The sequence below is a fragment of the Rhododendron vialii genome, chromosome 8a, assembly GCF_030253575.1.
Source record: "Rhododendron vialii isolate Sample 1 chromosome 8a, ASM3025357v1".
In the NCBI taxonomy this organism is placed as follows: domain Eukaryota; kingdom Viridiplantae; phylum Streptophyta; class Magnoliopsida; order Ericales; family Ericaceae; genus Rhododendron; species Rhododendron vialii.
In genome coordinates, this window is record NC_080564.1 from 33203939 (window position 1) to 33223895 (window position 19957).

The 19957-nt window shown below is 39.1% G+C and overlaps 1 protein-coding gene across 1 annotated transcript; it reads left to right on the top strand.

Annotated features, from left to right (window-relative positions):
- The first annotated feature begins 1624 nt into the window (after window positions 1-1624).
- On the top strand, window positions 1625-14629 carry LOC131335604 (golgin candidate 5). The gene is made up of 21 exons (XM_058371045.1): window positions 1625-1930; window positions 2235-2457; window positions 3621-4618; window positions 5757-5828; window positions 6966-7040; window positions 8205-8319; window positions 9221-9282; window positions 9376-9423; window positions 9980-10264; window positions 10354-10413; window positions 10500-10583; window positions 10666-10731; window positions 10807-10905; window positions 10995-11213; window positions 12088-12202; window positions 12282-12502; window positions 12756-12815; window positions 12892-13005; window positions 13354-13428; window positions 13520-13597; window positions 14166-14629. Exons 2-20 carry the CDS (start codon window positions 2307-2309, stop codon window positions 13553-13555), a joined length of 2955 nt encoding a protein of 984 aa, XP_058227028.1. The 5' UTR covers window positions 1625-1930; window positions 2235-2306; the 3' UTR covers window positions 13556-13597; window positions 14166-14629.
- The last annotated feature ends 5328 nt before the right edge of the window (window positions 14630-19957 follow it).

A 19957-nucleotide genomic window follows, 5' to 3' on the forward strand; every position in this document is an offset into this window, starting at 1 on the left:
ACGGTGAGATGTGAGTGCTGTTTTCATCGAACGGTGGAGATTGAATTAACTGAGCCGAGTCGAGCTTTGACATGTTCAAGCTCAACTTGGCAATGCCAAAGCTCGACTCGGCATGAATGGGATTGACTCGAGCTTGAAATATTCATCTAATTTCAACATTTATTAAGAATTTGTTAAAGCTCAGTATTAATGTTCCATTCATTGCCATGCCACGTTAGTTTCAATGCCTGCTTATTTTTTGACAAAGATTTGCCCTTGAAGGCACGGCGCAACGTGAAATCTAATTAGTGGTAATTATAATTAATATTGTTTGAGAGAGAGAGAGGGAGACAGTAGAATTTTGGAGCAAATCAATGATTATGATTTATAGAGAAATAAGATTCAAAAACCCTTTTCCCTCATTATGTAAATGGCTTATTGTGTATATCTATTCTAAACATTATAGTCATACAGTTCAGAGAAGGGTTTAAAAGGAGTAGCCATCCTTAGAATTAATGTATGTTGTCCGAATTTGAATTGACAAGATAGACAAAGGATGGCCTTCAAAATGGAGATAATCCTTCTGTAAAAGCCAAGCTAAACATTCAATTTGCTTGATCTTTAATTACAGGCCTTTGAAATTAGTTGAAATACATGCAAGTCGATTCGGATATTCGGTCATTAAAAAAAATGATAGATGAGGTTTGTTAAATGCCTATAGACGGAGAGATGAGATGCATAAGGTCATGTATACCCATGGTCCCATGGCACATGTTGTTCTACAATAACAAGGACACTTCGATATTAAAAATCTCATATGCTCATCATAAGATGTGGTTCAACGAAAATTCTATCCGGTAACTGACATGGTTGAATGTAATGAAACTTAACCCCAGTGGTTGAGCCATGACATGAGAAAGCAACTAAAGGGAATCTCATATTCAAACCCCACGAAGGCTAAATATTTCAGATCTTAAGGTTACTGGAGGTTTATCCAGCCTTTTACTTCAACGCTCCGGAAATTAGTTAAGTTGCACATATGGCTGTAAACGAGCCGGGCCTTGTCGAGCTCAAGCTCGAGCAAAAAACTTGAGGTTAGTCATTTACTAAACAAGCCTCTTTAATCGAGCCGAGCATCTCTTAATAAGTCGAACTTTGGTAGAAGGAATCGAGCCATTCACTGAATAAGCAAAAAACTCGAGCTCGTGAATTGTCCAGTTCATTTACAATCCTAAATCTTGCATATAAGCTGGACCGAATATCCGCTGGTCAAGAAAACAAATGCAAAGAGACTTAAAAAAATCGTTATGGTGGCAAAGTGTGTTGTTTTAAACTTAGAAGCGAAAGGAAAAGGAATCATAGGTCAGGGGAGTCTACTTTCTTACAGTACTACTACTCACTACCAACTTTTTCACATGAGAAATTTTTTTTTTCCGGTTATTTCCGTAAAGTGAAGTTACGGAGTTTAATTGCAATCGTCCAAAGTATTTTTGAACGATTTGCATTGAAATCAATTTTGGCCGATAGTAATAAATCGTGATTGATCATAATTAAAAAAGAAACTCAGCTATTGATCGCACAAATGGACAGCTGAGATCGGCCGTGAACAAGTTGTATCTCTTTTTATATTTTCCTCGAGGAATGTAACTTCACCAAATTGTGAAAGGGCCCTTGTGAAAACGACCCAGATCTCTTCAACAAACGGCACCGTCTCTGATCTCTGTCCAGACTGTCCTCCCGCAATTCGATTTCAATCGGTGCAGTCATCTTCTACATTAGTGCATAGTACCAAATCAGATCGACTCCCCCATTCAATTCCAGACCAAAAAGGCCAGATCTCTTCTAAACGCCTTCCTACATTCCACCTTGCTCGCTCTCTCTCTCTCTCTCTCTGCGATTTGATTTGCAAATACCGAGGCACTCTGCCGTACTTCAGTCCGATCCTCACAAGGTATCTACACGTGCTGTGGATATACGTATTCTAACCTCTCCCTGTGGTTCGATGAATCGCGACTCAGATCCTCTTTTTCCATGCTTGTGTTATAAATCCTTGTTCGTCTTGATATGTTTTTTATTTTTTGGTTACGGACGCATGAGCTAATTTTGCTAATTTCTTTGTGAGCAGATTCACTAGTTATTTTCATTAATTTGTTTGTTATAACGAGTTGTCCCGGCCAGCTTGTGCGCAGATTGTGTTAACATCGTAGTCATTAATCAGTTATGCTAACGTCTTTTCGTTTATGTTTATTTTGTAGGTTTCGTGATGCTTTTGATCTGGGAAGTAGGAGCCGTGAATTGAGTTGTTCTGAATTGGGTTTTTTTGAGAGATGGCCTGGTTTAGCGGGAAAGTCTCCTTAGGGAACTTTCCTGATCTGGCTGGTGCTGTGAATAAACTCAGTGAGAGCGTCAAGAACATTGAGAAGAATTTTGATACCGCTCTCGGTTTTGAGGAGAAGTCCGAATCCAGCACCAGTGAAGGTATTGTGGTTGCAATTAGCATTGTCTCGTTTCCTACATATATATATGTACATAAACCTCTGAGTGTGTAAACTGGTGGGCTTGTGAAGCCTGATCCGATTTGGGTTAGCGCTTCACTGACAGTTTGGGATTTGACCTGCCGGGTGAGGTCGCGGGGTCCAGGAGTAGTGACCACAACGGGGGCAACCTAGGTTATAAGCAGTTGCTATATGCATCAGCATATGTAGTTGTACTATCTTCATTCGATAAATAGTGGAAATTGGTGGGAACTATGACATATTCAACTACACAGTTGGGGAACAATGTAAAAATCTGTGTTTTGCGTTCTTGTTTTCTTTTCTTGTTTGTTCTTCATGCGTGGGGTGGTTGTTGGTTTGCCTGATTTCTCAACTTGACAACGATGCTAAGGTTGTAAAGGAAGTTTTCTTTGCTATTTACTGGAAGGGGAACAGGAATTATCTTATATTTATGATTGGCATGATCTTAAATTTGGTGGGATGTGGATGACACTCTAAAATGTTGAAAGTGGGCAGCTGTCAGGCCAATTATTTGGAGAAAGGAAGTAAAAGCGGACAATTGTTGATTGCTATGATGTTCGTTTCTGCTGGTGCAGATAGTTTGGTATAAAATCATGTTGAAGTGGTCACACTAATAATGACGAGTAATCCCATAGGTTGAGTAATCTCCCACCTTATGAAGAATGACGGGTTTACTAAGAAATAAGAACACCTCCCCATTTGTTGCATATATCTTTTTTGTTGTCCACTGGCTATGTGGTCACTAGGCTCACTATCATTGTTGCATCCAATCATTGGAAATGCAGACCCCTTGGGTTTATAGTTCTGATCTCATGTCTGATCTGGCCAATCACTCAGGCCGAGAACATGCAGTTTCCTGCATACGGAGAGTATAGGGTATAGCTGTATAAACCTTTCGGAAGATCTTGACCATCTGTTAATTAATATGCTGTCACCCCAACTATTTGACCTCTTTGCCAATAAGTTAATAAGTAGGTAAGTTAACATATTAAGCTATGCACTCAATTATCATATTGTTCCTTTCATACTGGAGATGTAAAGATTCAAGACAACAGTGATCAATTGGGAAAGTCACAATGCTATTTTGGATGGTTGTTTTGACGACTTCTCTTTCATTAATATCAGCCTCAGGATTATGGCCGTCAACCACAGACACGAAAACACTATTTGAACCTGTCATGGCCTTTATGGGGCAGAAAGGTGGTGAAATTGCACTAGAATCAACTGAGAAATCCGAATCAATGAAGCTACCATCGTCTGTTGAGGACAAAAAGGTGGCTGAGACAAATACTGCCACTGAACAACCCAGGCCTGATGATGAAGGGAATGAAGAAAGTTCTCTTGTGCTTATGGATGCCGCGGAAGAAACAAGTGTTGCAATTCCAGAGGAAACAAATGCTGTTACGGCGGACCTTACTAAATCTGAACCTGCAGACCCTGAAACATCTGAATCTGCAGACCATGGAAAATCTGAATCTGATTCATCACCACCCATACCTGTTGAGGTATCTGAGTCCAATATTGAACATGTTGAAGACCCAGATTCCTTAAACGATCTCAACCAGAAGGATACCTCAGGAATGGGGCCCTCTAAACATTCGGAGACGATGGAAGCAAATCCAGGAACCGATGAAGCAGATCAAGTTGGGGTTATTGCCTTTGTCTCACCTGAATCAGATGACCTTATGAATATGCATGAGACCATTAGTGAACAGAAGGCACAAGAAGAAGAGAATGTAGAGAACCTCTCTCCTGTTCAAGCTGAAGATGCCTCGAGGAGTAGTCAGGATGGGATTGGGCTAGAGCACTCTGGTTTCATTTCTGCTACTAAAGAGACTGAAAGTCCCAAGGAACATTTTACGGATAACTTGCCTGCTACGCAACCTCCAGATGAAGCTGCAGAGATAGTTTCTGAATCTGTTTCTCATGAAAAGGATACAAATGTTAGAGCAGTTGACCTGATTCAGCATGCCGTTGGTAATGAACCCAACATTGAAGAGCAACGTGTGAGTTCAGGAAGCAGCACATCTGACATTTCAATTTCTGTAGTTGAGCTGGAGAAGTTGAGGAGGGAAATGAAAATGATGGAAACGGCACTACAGGGAGCAGCTAGACAATCTCAGGTACTTATATTTTACTCGCATTGCATGGTGAGCCACAAGTGTGACATGCATTCAGGGCTTCTGCATGATGTGCATTGTTCGAATATTGTTGATAACTTAGGTTAATTTGGGTTGGAAAGTCTACTTCCTATTTTTTATAGACAAGTTGGATGTAGTTTACCACCATAATGCTCTGTGTACACCCAAATATGCAAATGGAGGAACCAGAAGCTCAAGGTTATGAGTGTGTAAGCTCAAGGTTGTACTTGATATCATGCTACAATCTCATAAAAGGTGACAGTTGGTTGATTTTAAGCCACTACTCGGAGAAAGCTGGGTAGGGATTTCTTTCTTGCGAAACCACACATTGAAAATTTCAGTTATTAGTACTTTTACTATTGCATTTGTTTCTGAGTAGATCTGCAAGTAACTTGTAGCATTTAGATCCAACAACTGGTTTTCAAAGTTTGAACAGCTGTTGGAATGGCAATAACTATTGTAAGGGCTTGCTGAGTCCACAACTATTGTAAGGGCTTGCTGAGTCCACCATTATATGATCTCTGATATTATGTGTCATTTCGATTACTCACAAAGACATTTTTTGTTTGACTCCAAGGAGTTTTTAGCTTGCTGATTATTTAATGGATTAACGAGCATTGTCTGTTACATTTACACTGATTTTGTTTCTACAAAACCAGTGAATGTGTGATCTCACAATGCGTGCCTTTCTCTCTATGTCCTTCTTTTCTTTTCTTCCTTGCTATTTTGCTTTGTCCTAAAATTGGTTTACCACTTGATTTTATGCTAAAATATTTTGCTGCTTGAGGACTCTGACGTGCAACATTTCGTTTCGACCTTCCGAGTCTATAATGGTCATACATCACAACTGAACACAAGTTATGAACTATATATTGTTGCATTGGAAGTTCTTATAGTCTTTTAGAATGGACATCTTATGATTAGCTTACTGTCTTCTGCGGCATTGTAAGCTATTTCATTCAGACTAAGAACATTTTTGATGATTGTTTTGATGGCTATTCTTATCCTTGATTATATGTCTTTTTACTGACTTCTAAAGAGATTCTACAGTACATTCATGCTTATAGGCAGTTTATAGACTTCTTGGAAGCTTAATCTTTTTGTATCTCTATTTTTCCAGGCAAAAGCAGATGAAATTGCAAAGTTCATGAATGAGAATGAGCACCTAAAGGCTGTAATTGAGGATTTGAAGGTAAATATGCTTCTAACTTTTGTCCTTATTGGGAGTTTTGGGACGTATGTTGTTTAATGCGTGCTCATGGCTGCAGCAAGCACATTTATGTAAGACTTATGTGTTATTTATCATGTTTATTTGGGTTTTAAAACTCATCCCTTTGTCTATTTCTTCAACAATGTTTCTTTTAAACCATCCTTGCTTATTTGCACTCCATGAGCAATCAGATCTAACCTTGTCGTTTTCTTATCTTTATACCCCTTTGTATGGTAAAATCAATGCTAAGATAAACAATGAATCGCATATCCATCTACTAGTCTGGTATGTTCATGGTTTTCTCTTCAGATATTTTGACGCTTGACTATTGTTGTCTTATGAAACTTCATTTAATCAAGATCTATTTGCAACTTTTTGGTTGTGGGGAAATCTTTGCTTTCATAGTGGTCCGTACTTGTTCAACTTCCCTGCCCCCCTTCTTCTTTACCCCCTCGGCATGCCAACCCTTGTGTTACATGGACTCTTCTATATGCATTTTAGTATGTGTGTGTCTGACTGTTGACCCATGGATAGGTTCGAAACCCGTGTCCACTTTAAAAGCCTAGGGATCTTGTACTACTTATGATTTTTGGAAACAAAAAGGATCACTTCAGTTAAGAAAGAACCAATTATTACCTTCCACATGGATGTGAAATATATTCCTATTTTTCCTCAATCCATTTGATTTCGGGTACAGTTTTGTATGACTTCATGTTCCTTAAAGTAGCATATGGTATAATACAAAATAAGTGTTCAAGCCTTGGCCCCATTCCATGCCTAACCTTTCAACATATACCCCGACTCTAAGATTTGAGTTTAAGGAGGTCAAGCCCTTGGACACATACATGTAGCACTCAATAGTCATAATGTGTCCATGTAGCATAAGCAAATTTTTTTTTTTTTGAACTATATATTTTTTTGAACTACTATTGAAAAGTCTGTCTTACTTTTTCATTTCTCATTATTATCTCAACTTGCATATTAGATAGCACTCTCTCTCTCTCTCTCTCTCTCTCTCTCTCTCTCTCTCTCTCTCTCTCAATCAATCAATCAATCAACATGTATACCCGTATATCCTGTAAATTGTAATCACTAACCACTTGTTGGAATCTTCTACAGAGAAAATCCAATGAGGCAGAAATTGAGTTGATGCGGGAGGAGTACCATCAGAGGGTTGCAACTCTTGAGAGGAAGGTGCATTATACTTGTCTTTTTTGGCTTTCGTTTGTTGTGTTGTAATTATTGGCTCAACCTGGTAATATGGTTTGTTAAAGCATCCACCTCAAAACCAATTGGCAATGGGTGTAGAGGCCGCCCAGGCTCATACACTAGTTTTGGAGGTGATTATTAACTGATGTGGGACAAGCTCTTAAAACTCCCCCGCACGTGCGATCCCAACTCGCATTTGGAGAGGTAAACAAACGATCCATAACACATGGATGGCAACAAGTAACGGTGCGCTTATGGCATAAACAAGGGGCAATATGTTCTTCGAAACCTAGCTCTGATACCATGTTAAAGCATCCAACTTAGAACCGATTGGCTATGAGTGGAGAGGCTGCCTAGGCTCATATATTAGTTTTGAAGGTGATTATTAACCGATATGGGACAAGCTTTTAACATGGTTGATTACATATTTGTGGATGATACTGAGGCATGATTTAATTTGCATTAAATAGCACTTTCTGTTTCGATGTGAAGCTTGTTGTAATCTTGGTTAATAATTAGAGTTGAGTGGAGGGGTAACATCGAGTTGTCAACCTCTTGTCAGTTTGTGTCGTCGTGAAACTGTTATTGAATTACTTTGATGAAGGTACTAGTTATTGTATTGGTTTATCATTGGGTAATTATGACATAATGATTGCATTCTTAAGAAATTTTCTTTTCTGGATGTTGTGAATAAAAATGTACTTCAGGAAGTCCCCAAAAGCTTTGTTCTAGTGAACATTTGTCAGTTGACTAGATCACTTCTTCACAATTATGGATGGATATGCAGTTAATGACAGTGGAACCATGCTTAGATTCTCATGTCATGTGCTTTTGATACTTTACAACTACCTGCTGCAGTAATTGACACACAACTAAACAAGTGATCGAGTATTTGATAACGTCAATTTAGGCTGGTAATATGTGTTTCCTCATCAGCTTGCTCAATCCCTGTTTGCTGTATCATCATTATTACGGTTTGGGAGCATATGTGTTTACTCGTCATTATTACGCTTGCTCAATCCCTGTTTACTTTATCATCATTATTGACTGTATCGTGGTTGCTGCATGGTTTGTTTTTGAGTGTGGTAAGCTATTATTCATTTTGTTATCGTAATTGCCGTCGATTTTTCATCTGCTGTTTGATTTCAGGTTTATGCTCTTACTAGGGAAAGGGATACACTCCGCAGAGAGCAGAGTAAAAAGAGTGATGCTGCTGCTCTTTTGAAGGAGAAAGATGAGATAATCAACCAAGTTATGGCTGAAGGTGTGACATATATTTCACAAAGTGCTTTACTATATATTCTGATTGCAGTGGTGCATAGAAAACTTTCTTCGTTTAAGCTAGAGTGCCATAATTTAGGCTGGAGTCATAAGGCAATATTAATAAGAAGCCTCTAAGGTGTGATAGATTATTGGATGGAGTCAAACTTTACATAAGGTTCATAATCATTTTTTAAGAATCTGAGACGGGGATTGGAATTTGAATGTCATTAACTCAGTTGACAAGTCTAAATAAGTGTGACCTAGGATTAAAAATGGACGGATGAAAGATTGGATTGTTAAATCTGCAGCCACTTCATTCCATAGGTTGAAGTGAACTCTCATCTAAAAAAAAACTTTATACTGGAAACCAAGTTAGGTTTCGGCGTGTCGCATTTGCGAAAAATCTTGTTAGGTGTTGCATTTGCGAAAATTCATCCCCCCCGCCCCATCACCCACACCTACACATACACCCCAAACTTCACAAACACCTAAACCGCGCCACAAAAAAGCAGCATCCCTATGGGTATGTGCTGGGCACCATAAATCACTTGTTTATAAATTTCAGAATCAGGCTACAGTGTCAGGAATTAGGGTGAACTTTGGAATGCCTAGTTTGTTTAGGTGAAGAAGATTCAGTGAGCTTGAGAAAGATGGTTGTCATGCTAACATTCAGCTAACATAAAGCACAGAATTGAATTGGACTGGGATATTTGTTTCTATATCCAGATTTTGAGATATTGTTAATGTGCTCTGATTTCATATTTGTTTCTACTTACATTGTGAGAGATTATCAAAAGTTGAACTGCTAACAAAGATGTAGAATGTTCTCTACTCTACTGTAACACCAATAGGGACTTCCTTGCATGCTAACCATGTTAGGTAACATTCAATATTCATTTCAGGTGAAGAGCTCTCAAAGAAGCAAGCTGCTCAAGAATCTACGATGAGGAAATTGAGGGCGCAGGTATGCAACCTGGTGAACTGACTTTCTCATTGGTTATCTGTTTCTGTAACCACTTTTGCTAATTTATTGCAAATCATGTTTTGTGGAAGCTAGATTAGAGAGCTTGAAGAGGAGAAGAAAGGACTTACTACAAAGCTACAGGTAAATTTGTTATATCAATATGCCTTCTTTCAAGCTATTAATTTGTGCCGTGGAATTATTGAACAGAAAATGTTGGTTCTATCTTTTTGTACTGTGAATGATGTGTAGTGTGTACTCTTACTGCATTGGTCATTTATGCACTCAGCTTCCCTTGTCAAGAAAAAAAAGAAAAATGTTGTAGAATTGGTCATCTCTATATTTGCTTTGCTTGGCCAAAAAGTTGCCATGTAAGGCTCCTAGTGCTTGTCATTACCCATGTAAAAACTTGCCATTCAAAAGTTAGTTGAACATTTCCATTGAGAACTCTGAATGTCGTACCTGTGTCTTCGAGTTTGATAACCCCCTTCGGTAAGTGGAGAGACACATGCTAACTTGAATTGTTGATTCCTAATTGGTATTTTATCTCGTTATTTACTCCATTCCAAAGTTGGTCGTTACGCTTTGATGAAATTTGTTTGTATGTAAGGCTCATCTCGGTTGAAACATCCAACCTTGGTATTCACTCTTTTTTCTTTCTGAAAACATAATCGGTGCCATGTCCTTGTTCAACTTCCAGGTAGAGGAGAATAAAGTAGACAGTATAAAGAAGGATAAGGCAGCAACTGAGAAATTGCTCCAAGAAACAATAGAAAAACACCAGGCAGAACTTGCAGCTCAAAAAGAATTCTATACAAATGCATTGAATGCAGCCAAGGAAGCTGAAGCGTTAGCAGAGGCACGGGCCAATAATGAAGCTAGAACTGAACTGGATAATCGTCTAAGACAGGCTGAAGAGCGCGAGGCTATGCTAGTCCAGACACTGGAAGAATTAAGGACAACTTTAAGTAGAAAGGAGCAGCAGGTTGGTATTTGGGGTATGATTGGAGGTTTTGTTTTCGGACCTGCCAAAAAAAAAAAAAATTTGTTTTGAATTACCTTTTGATGTCGCAGGCTGTATTTAGAGAAGATATGCTACGCAGAGACATTGAGGATCTTCAGAAACGGTATCAAGTAAGTTGTTCAATATTTACAGTTTTAATTGTTTTTTGGGTATTCAATGGTTTGAAAGATTCCATATGACTGTTTTTTGAATCCAGGCTAGTGAGCGTCGGTGTGAGGAGTTGATAACACAAGTTCCTGAATCTACTAGGCCTCTTTTAAGGCAGATTGAAGCCATGCAGGTACATCTGAAAATCCCGCATACACATTATTTTTTTTATTTTTGTTGTATTTTGGCTCAATCCCTTTCTGTACTGGCAACAGGAGACAACAGCAAGAAGAGCGGAAGCTTGGGCTGCTGTTGAGAGATCCCTAACTTCGCGGCTACAGGTTTATCAGAAATTGCCTATTGCTCTGATCTTGAAATTTAGACTTGTTTTTTATTTCCAAGATTTGAAACTGCAGGAAGCGGAGGGCAAAGCTGCAGCTGCGGAAGAAAGAGAGCGGTCTGTTAATGAACGGCTATCTCAAACTTTGTCTCGAATAAATGTTCTTGAAGCTCAGGTTATTCTCTTTCCCGTGGCTGTAATTGTAGCTATCGTATTGATGGAGTTCTATCATTAAACTTGGCTTATGCTTGTGAGACATTGCAGATTTCATGTCTTAGAGCTGAGCAGACTCAGCTTAGTCGGTCCCTTGAAAAGGAAAGACAGAGAGCAGCAGAAAACAGGCAGGAGTATCTTGCAGCAAAGGAGGAAGCTGATACTCATGAAGGCCGTGTCTCCCAGCTTGATGAAGAAATTAGGGAGCTCAGGAAGAAACATAAGCAGGAGTTACATGAAGCTCTAACACACCAGGAACTTTTACAGCAGGTAGCTTTTCTTAAAATATTCCTCAGTGGGAATGATGTTTCATCATTTTTCACACAAGATGTACTTAAGCCATGCAATAATGGCATTATGCTGCCGATCAGAAAAAACCAATGACAGTATACACTAAATATTAACAAATCCTTGGTACTTGACGGGCCACAACAAAATTCTGGTTCAACATTTAATCTATGCTCTGGTGAATGATCATTAGCGGAGGCATCTGTTGCAGATCTTAAAATTGTGGTGAATTTTTTAACTTCAACTTGTCCACCAACCAATACATTTTGTGGAGATGCTGGTGTGACCACTTAAAGCATGACATTCGCTAAATCTGCACTTACTTTCTCAACAGAATTTTCCTACTTTATTACCTCCTCACGTTGTATGTTGGGTCAGTTACGATTATATTTTTCATCTGAATTACTTTCTTTCAACCAGAAATTCCTGGCAAAAGTTTTCTAGCAAGAGATGCTCCGGTCAACACCACAGTTTACTAACGTGCCGAAAGAATGGGAAATGAGTCAAATAACATTAAAGACCTGATGTAGTCTACTGATTTGTAGTAGCCTAATGGAAACCCCAGTTTGCCTTTCAATAGTTTGAAAGAAGCCTCAAGGTTCGAAGTGTTGGTGTTGCTTCACCATGACTGTGTTCAAAAAATAATTGAAGGAGAATCAGTGGAGTTTAATCACAACATAAATGCTGCAACCATTGACAAGTGACGCAATAATATGAGTTAGTTTTTATCTTTGCACAACATTACCCTTTATTTCACACAAGCCTGTAAAATGGTTAGGTCATACATGTGTGCTTTATTGTGTAAATTATGTATGTCTTGTACAAGTTTTCTGATTCACTCCCGATGATTTACCAGGAGATTGGTAGGGAGAAAGCTGCTCGGTTGGAACTAGAAAGGGCTGCTCGCCTTCAGTCTTCCGCTGTTCCTGAGCGAAGTCCAATAACAAAGCAAAGATCGGGAATTGAAAATGGTAACATTGCCAGGATAATTTTAGCTAGCTCGAGTGATGTTACTCTCGGATTACTCCAAAGTTGTTACTGTTTGTACAGGAAGTTTGCCACGAAAACTTTCAAGTGCTAGCAGTGTAGGCAGCATGGAAGAGAGTTTCTTTCTACAAGCATCTTTAGACTCATCTGACAGTTTTTCTGAACGGAGAAATCCTGGAGAACCGACCATGAGCCCATACTTCATGAAGAGCATGACGCCAAGTTCTTTTGAAGCTGCCCTTCGTCAAAAGGAGGGCGAACTTGCATCTTATATGTCTCGATTGGTACAGATGATCATTACGTTGAATTTTTTTTTTTTTGGTTGCATATTTCCTTGGTTTGAAAGGGGGAGGAGTAAGTTAGTAGGCCCATTCAACTGGAAGAAAGGGGAAAACGGAAAAAGAAAAGGAGGAAAAAAGGAAAAGTGAACGAATGAAGAAACAAGAATTATTTGGCTATCAATATAAACTCTGTTCACCTTGTTTTGTTTTTCCTTTCACTCTCATTACTTACTTGTTGAGTTGCTATTCACTCCAGGCCTCTCTGGAATCCATTCGTGACTCTCTTGCTGAGGAGTTGGTTAAAATGACTGAACAGGTGATTTTTTTTGTCCATTCCCAGCCTGACTATCTCCCACTTCCTTTTTTATGAAGGTTTGATTTTTTGGTTGCAGTGTGAGAAATTAAGGGCCGAGGCTTCTGTGCTTCCTGGCATCCGGGCTGAGTTAGAAGCATTGAGGAGGAGGCACTCTGCCGCACTTGAGCTGATGGGTGAACGTGATGAGGAGGTACAGTAGTTTGACAGAATTATGGATCGTGATAGTGGAAAATGGAATCGTCTAATTGCCAATTTTGATTGCAATAACCATTATATTAAATGTAGTTCGTATTAGATTAATTAGGTTTGGTCAAACTGCCAAATTCTGGTAATTAGCGACTTAAAACAGAAACGAAAAGAACAAGAAAAAGGAAGGCCATTTTCCAGCACGTTGGGACATAATGCAAGTTGTGAGGAGTGGAAGATTGGTCCTGTCCTAAGGCGAGTGTAATATTCTAAAAAGGCTAGAAATAGCAGCAGCAGCACAGTAACGAAAAGATATGGCTGTATTGATATGTGAAAGTGGATTATTTTGTAGCTGGAAGAGCTTCGTGCTGATATTGTGGACTTGAAGGAGATGTATAGAGAACAAGTCAACTTGCTCGTGAATAAGGTACTTGTTTTCTGCAACAAAATTGTATGTATCGCTTCTCGATAGGGATTGTCATTATTTACAGCTATATGTCTTCTTATCTTTTCCACAGATCCAGGGACTGAATTCGTCTGTGGGTGCCACATGAAGTACTCATGATGACTTCATCCATCTGATAATCAAATGAATGGTAAGTTTATACTCGTTATCAAGAAGCTTTTTTCCCTTTTACTGCTGTTCTTTAAGTGGTTGGACTTCCTAGTTCTGCGAGTATTGTCATTCATGGTCAGATGTTTTATAGCATGAACTCTCACAAGGCTGGTTTAAACTTGGAATGGTTCCATGTTTTCTTATGGGTTGGTCGGCAATTGTGTTGCGCATCTTTTCCCCGTAAAAAATGGTTCTTATTTGTATTCGATCTTGCCAATATGCATTCTGGAAAGGGAAAAATATTGCAGGCAAGCACCATCAGTAAATTTGAATTGCAGCAAACTGGATATATATCCCAGACCCAGTCGTTAACCTACCATGGTGCACACTCTATACTACTAGGCGGAAATGGTTAAAGTTTCATCTTTGTTGTGTACTTTTTATTTTGCGCTCTTTCTTTTCATTTTCATCTTTTCTTTCTTGTAAGTATGCATTTGTTGCCGAATAGGATTATATAAAAATTGCTGCAACAAGTGCTTATCAGAGTCAGATACTGGATTCTTATCAGTGTTTTTGCTGCTTTCTGACCTACTTCATGTTATTTGCAGGAGGTGGTAAACATTTGGGCAACTAAAGTGTGATTACATAGTGCTTTGCATCTGCTCCAGGTCCAGTCTGAATCTGGGCATCAATTTTTTGAAGAAGTGAAATGCTATTTCTGAAGTAACGGAGAGACATATACATCAGTTGCTCGCATCCAAATGCTGTATATTCGATGAGCCCTTTTCCATTTCCATACGCGATTTTTTGTGTGTTGATGAGCTATGTATCTTCATGTAATCCTATAACCGGCAAATTACTCCAGAGCAAGCTCATCTAGTGACAATAAAAGCATGTAATTATTGAAAGCTCAGATACCATTCGTGTCTTCTTGTGGTCCATTTATTCATTATCAGCCCTGTATTATGTGGAGACTATCAAATGCTCAATTCGTGGTGGCCCAGTTGTACAAGTGAATTTTGTCGGTGAGGGTTGTTTCATTGAATTTTTGTCTATTTTTGCCCCAACAGAATTGCTTCTCACCAATTGAGAACCAAGTACTTTTTACTCGTGTTAGTTGAAGGACACTACCACATGGGTTTCTTTTCATCTTGGTCAATTTTGGCAGCAACATTTTGCAGTCGGCTTTAATGGTGTTTTTTGTCGGGCATCCAGGATATGTTCAGGGCTTAGACAATCCGAACAAGCCAAGCACTGTATTGTTCAAGTTCAGTTTGATAACATATCGAGATTAAAAAACATACTCCCTTCGTATCAATGTATTTGCCTACTATCAGAAATCCACCAATTTAATAAGTCAAAGTCAAAGCCTTTGAAAGTGTGTAGATTTCCAAGCCCATCCTTTCAAAAGTGAAAATGAGTAGTTCAATTCAAAAGTGAAAAGGAGTGGAAAGAGTAAAATTGGTAGTTTGTGAAGGTTTTACGGCTGATTTTAGAAAGTGAGCAAATATTTTGGGATAGCCTACAATGAAATACTGAGTAAAAAATTGGGATGGAGGGAGTATGTGTTTGAGCTGGCTCATTTATCATGTGTGCCAATCTCAAATGAGTTCTAATCAAGTAGATCAAGATCACGATATGATTTCGAGTAGTTTAAATTTTTTAAACATGATAAATTGAACGAGCTGAGTAGCAACTTGTTCAAGTTTGGTTAATTTCAACAAGTTTTTAAAATTGTTGAAGTTTGATTTGTTTATTAGTAATCTGATCATGAACGACTGAATGAGCTTTTAACGAGTTAACACAAACTTGAATTCGAGTGGCAAGCTTGATGTTTAGATCATAAACTTATGGAGAGACCATATATTAGTGTTTTTTTTTTTCCAAGGGATTCTAGTCCTCATCTGTTGTCCCTGCCCGTGGTTACCGAGATTTTTTGCCTACTGGGTGGGTACCAGGCGCCGTGCCAACGTAGTGCTTGCTCAGCCATCCAAACCGTCCAAAAGTATGTTGGACGTCTCAGATTGAAACTATCTGTCTCCTCTCATCCCACCACTCTCTCTCCTCTTTCTCTCTCATTTTTCTCTTTCCAAATCCGAGCTGTCCAAAACCGAAATAGACGGCCCGGATGCACAAAACTGACACCACCTGTACTCATCCAGCACTGAAAAATTTATCGTGGTACCACATATTCACTACCCTACTATAGATCTGCTGCAAAAATACAAGGAATAGCATATAGAAGTGCGTGAAAGTGTATTGAAAAAACGTAAAATTAATGTGTATTGGACTGAACTATCATTTGGACACCCCCTCCACCGGCCGGGTATCCTCAACCTTAATTTTGATGGATGTGGAAGCTCTCAGATACCTAGCTTTGAAGCAAATGCTGGCGGGATTGTGCGCGACTCGGACGGTAAATGGGTCACGGGTTTCTGCCAGAAATTGGGCCTCATGTCCACTCTTTCCGCGGAGCTCTTCGTGCTCCGGGAAGGTCTTCAACTGCGCGCTGTTAACTAACGACTTAAAAGGATACTGAAATTGAAGTACTGGATGCCTCACTCATAATCACGCAATTGAGAGTCATTCATTGATATATCAGTTATACGTGAATGCATGTCACTCCTACTTCAGCTCGGGTTCGCTCTGTTGAAGCAGCACATCCATAGGGAAGGAAATGAGTGTGCCGATCTATTGGCACAATGGCACGGGAAGCTCGCACTACAGCAGATTTTATTAGTGTTTTTTCAATCAGAAGAAAGCCATTCCTCCAAGTTGTATTATAATCAGCAACTGCTAGATGACATTCGGGGTGTTTCATACACTTGTATTGTGTACTCGTAACTTTAATACATGCTCCGTTCAACCAAAACAAATTAAAAGTGTGTATTTGATTGTGTGTTTTTTCGTCATTTTCTTAGTCTATTGACAGCCCACTGAACTGTCAATAGAAAAAGGGATAAAAATTCTGGGATGAAGGGAGTAAGGGAAATGCTATGCTGCACATACCTCTACTTGGGTGTGTACTATGATATGCACTCTCTTAAATTGTTCTGAATTTATTTTATTTTTTGTATGCAAAAAGGTAACATTTGTGTAACAATTCATAACATTTTCATAAAAATTGATAACAAGAAGATAAAAACTCGTACCGTAAATGCTATGAATTCAATGCGGATGTTACGGATTTTTTGTTCAAAAGTTGTGTACTTATTGAAGGTTAATACTATGAATTTTAATCCTAAATATTAGGAATAAGGTGATTTACGGGTGCATATTGTACACATTCAAATAAATGCGTATTGTAGCAATTCCCTAGATATAATCGAGGGCATTCAAATATGATTATTGCAGCATTAAGTCAACCACATTCGATAGTCTCACAGTACTCTATTTGGAACCCGCATAAAAGATGAATGCCTTGTTTGGATGAGTTTTTGAAGATTTTTGGTTTTGGTTTTTAGGTAATGAGTGGAGAGAGAAAATAAGGTAATGATTGAAGCAATGGGTAATGAATGGAGAGAGATAGAGAGAGAAATGAGAATAATAATTGAAGAGAAGAAAGAGAAATGAGAGTAATGATTAAAAGTAGGAATAATAAGTGTTTTTTGAGGTTGTAATTTTTTTTTTTTTAAATTTGAATCCAAACAAGACAGAAGTAAAATAAAATAGTTAGGAGATTCTACATGTTGAGATCCTCAATATATGAAAAATTCAGATCACATTTTTTTTAGCTCAAACGAGGACTCAAATAGCGGGTACGACAGCCGGCTATATATCTTAGAGTTGGAATACGGAGGCCGCTGGGGAAGAGCTGAGCCCCATGGAGGATACCTATATGGAATGCATATATCTTTAGCACTAACCATTAATCCATTATCAATATTGTCCTCTTCAAATAACCGGATGCTCGAGTCAGCGCACCCCGACTAATTCTAATTCACGATCAATTAATGATCGCTGACGGCCGGGTTCAGGCCTACGAACTCGTTGGACTAAGAAACTCTTACAAGTTGTCATGCTTCATTCAATGGATCGATCGATAGCCTCCGATCAAGTTTACCTTTCTAGCAGTTAGCCGCCTATGATTAATGAAGAAAGTGAGATATTACCAACATTTTTCCAAGCTACTGTAATTATTAAGCGTCTATATATGACTCTATTGTTTCATGTCAAGCATGTAGTAGAAAGGCTACTACTGCATGTAAGTAAATCACATATGGAAGAAGAAAGAAGAAGAAGGGCAGGCCTGGCACGCAACGGTAAAGCTGCTCCATTGTGACCTGGAGGTCACGGGTTCAAGTCGCGAAAACAGTCTCTTTCTTTACAAGGGTAAGGCTGCGTAAGTCAACTTTCCCCGGACCCTGCAATGGCGGGGGAAGCTGGTCATAATAAGAATCAAATGCTTCATAGTGGTCCACTAGTAGTGGAGCATTTAAACGTGCAGAGTTAGGTACGTAGGTGACCGTCCCAACATCTCTTCAACACTGGTACTTGTTTTTGTTCTTTCCAGATGCTACCAAAGTGTGGTTTCAACTACCCTGAGGCTTTTCAGTACCAAGATTCTAACAGTGATAAACTGATAATTAGGGTTTTTAATTATTGCCAATAAAATCTTACACTTATTCTAACCATGTGCTTAAAGTCTCTAAGGCTCCATTTGTTTCGATATAAAATATTTTACTCTTATTTTTCGGTGTTTGGTTGTATAAAAAATGAGAAAAACATTTTACATGTAAAATATTTTCTATTAATTGGATGAAAATAACTTACCCTTAAATTTTTCGTAAGTTATTTTCCGACAAGAACCCATTGCCTTCTACTGCAATTCTAACTGCTTAGTTTTCTCGATCGTCAGTCCGTACCCACGTTCAACTCCCTTATTCTCATATATATATATATATATATATATATATATATATATATATATTCCACCGTTTACAAATTCATACATTTTTTTAAGTTTTGAATATCGTACTTGAACTTTCAATTAGTTTTAACTTATCCATAAAACTTCTTGTTAATATTTAGCTTATTACTCAACTTAATTAAATCTTATCTAAGTGAAGTGAACCATAAATTTGGCTATTCGGACACTTTCACATGTAAAGATTTAGCATATCCCTAGTGGATGTTCTTACAAGAAAAAATTAACCTTAAGGAAGAGTATAGGGGCTTATACAATTCATTTGTTCTCCCCTCAACCCCTAAGCGCTGGCTTCACTCCATTGCACCACGGGATTGCCCAGGTTCTTAGTTTTCATGGGATGGAAGCAGTTTTCAATGGCCAGAGACTGAGTAGAGCTCACCGGTTGTCACATTGAGGAGATCCGCCAGGGTACCAACCCTTCCTGACATCGTGGGTTGCGAAATCAAGTACTTGAGAGGATTAGCTCGCGAGATAAGGTTTATCTTGTGCGTGAGCATATATAATGTCGGAGAATAAACCTAAATTCCGACCTAAGAGTTGGAAGTGTAACTACGGGGGTTCGGGAATAGAAACCTGAAACGTGTTACTTGCTTATTAGCAACTCTTTTAGAGCTGCAAACAAAAGACATGCTGTCATAATTGAAATAATAATAAACACTCGTTCCCATCCTGATGCATTCTGAGTGTCAAATTGAACCCCGAAGAGCTAACCCAAGCAAAGGCATTTCGGCAGTTGGTCAGTCAAGACCAGTTAGGGCAAACCGTTGTATACAGATAGCATGACGGCGTTGAGACGGAGAATTAGCTACGCTAGAGTTTGTGTTGAGGTGGATGCGGCGACGAACTTGATCAAAGAGTTTGATTTGCTTGCAGAAAACGGGGACTTTTTCGTCCGTCGATGTCCCAGTGACCCGAAGAAGAGTAGTCGCACAGTGAAGTCAAGCGTTGGCAACGTCTTGCCCAAGTGAAAGAAAGACAGGGGCCACCAAATTTCCCAAGCTTCGCCTTCCGCTGTTGCGGAAGACAAGCCTGACCCTGCGTTACCACACTTTTCTAGTTCCATCGTCCTATCGTCCTCCTCTTGCTAAAGAGAGAAATTGGATTGAGTTTGGGCTCGGAATTAAGTAATGTCTTCCTTGCCCCTACTCTATCAGAACAGTTCCCACATAGGTCGCATCCCTCACTGACATAAGATTGAAAGATCCAAATCTTCTTCTTTGTTCTGGCAGGATGCTTGTGTGCTATAGACGCCTTATTACCGAACTAACTACTTATCTCTTTCCTAGATTTCGAGAAGAGCGGGAATTATCCTCATACCAATGGGACTTGTTGCTCTTAAAGGGAGCTGGCTTGCCCGCCCCTTTTCTTTTCTATAGAATTGGCTTCCTCCGAAGCGGGGTCCCGCCGAGACGTAAGCCGTCTCGTCCTCTATTCTTCCGAGTCCAAGTCGTCGTCGAGCTAGGAATCGTA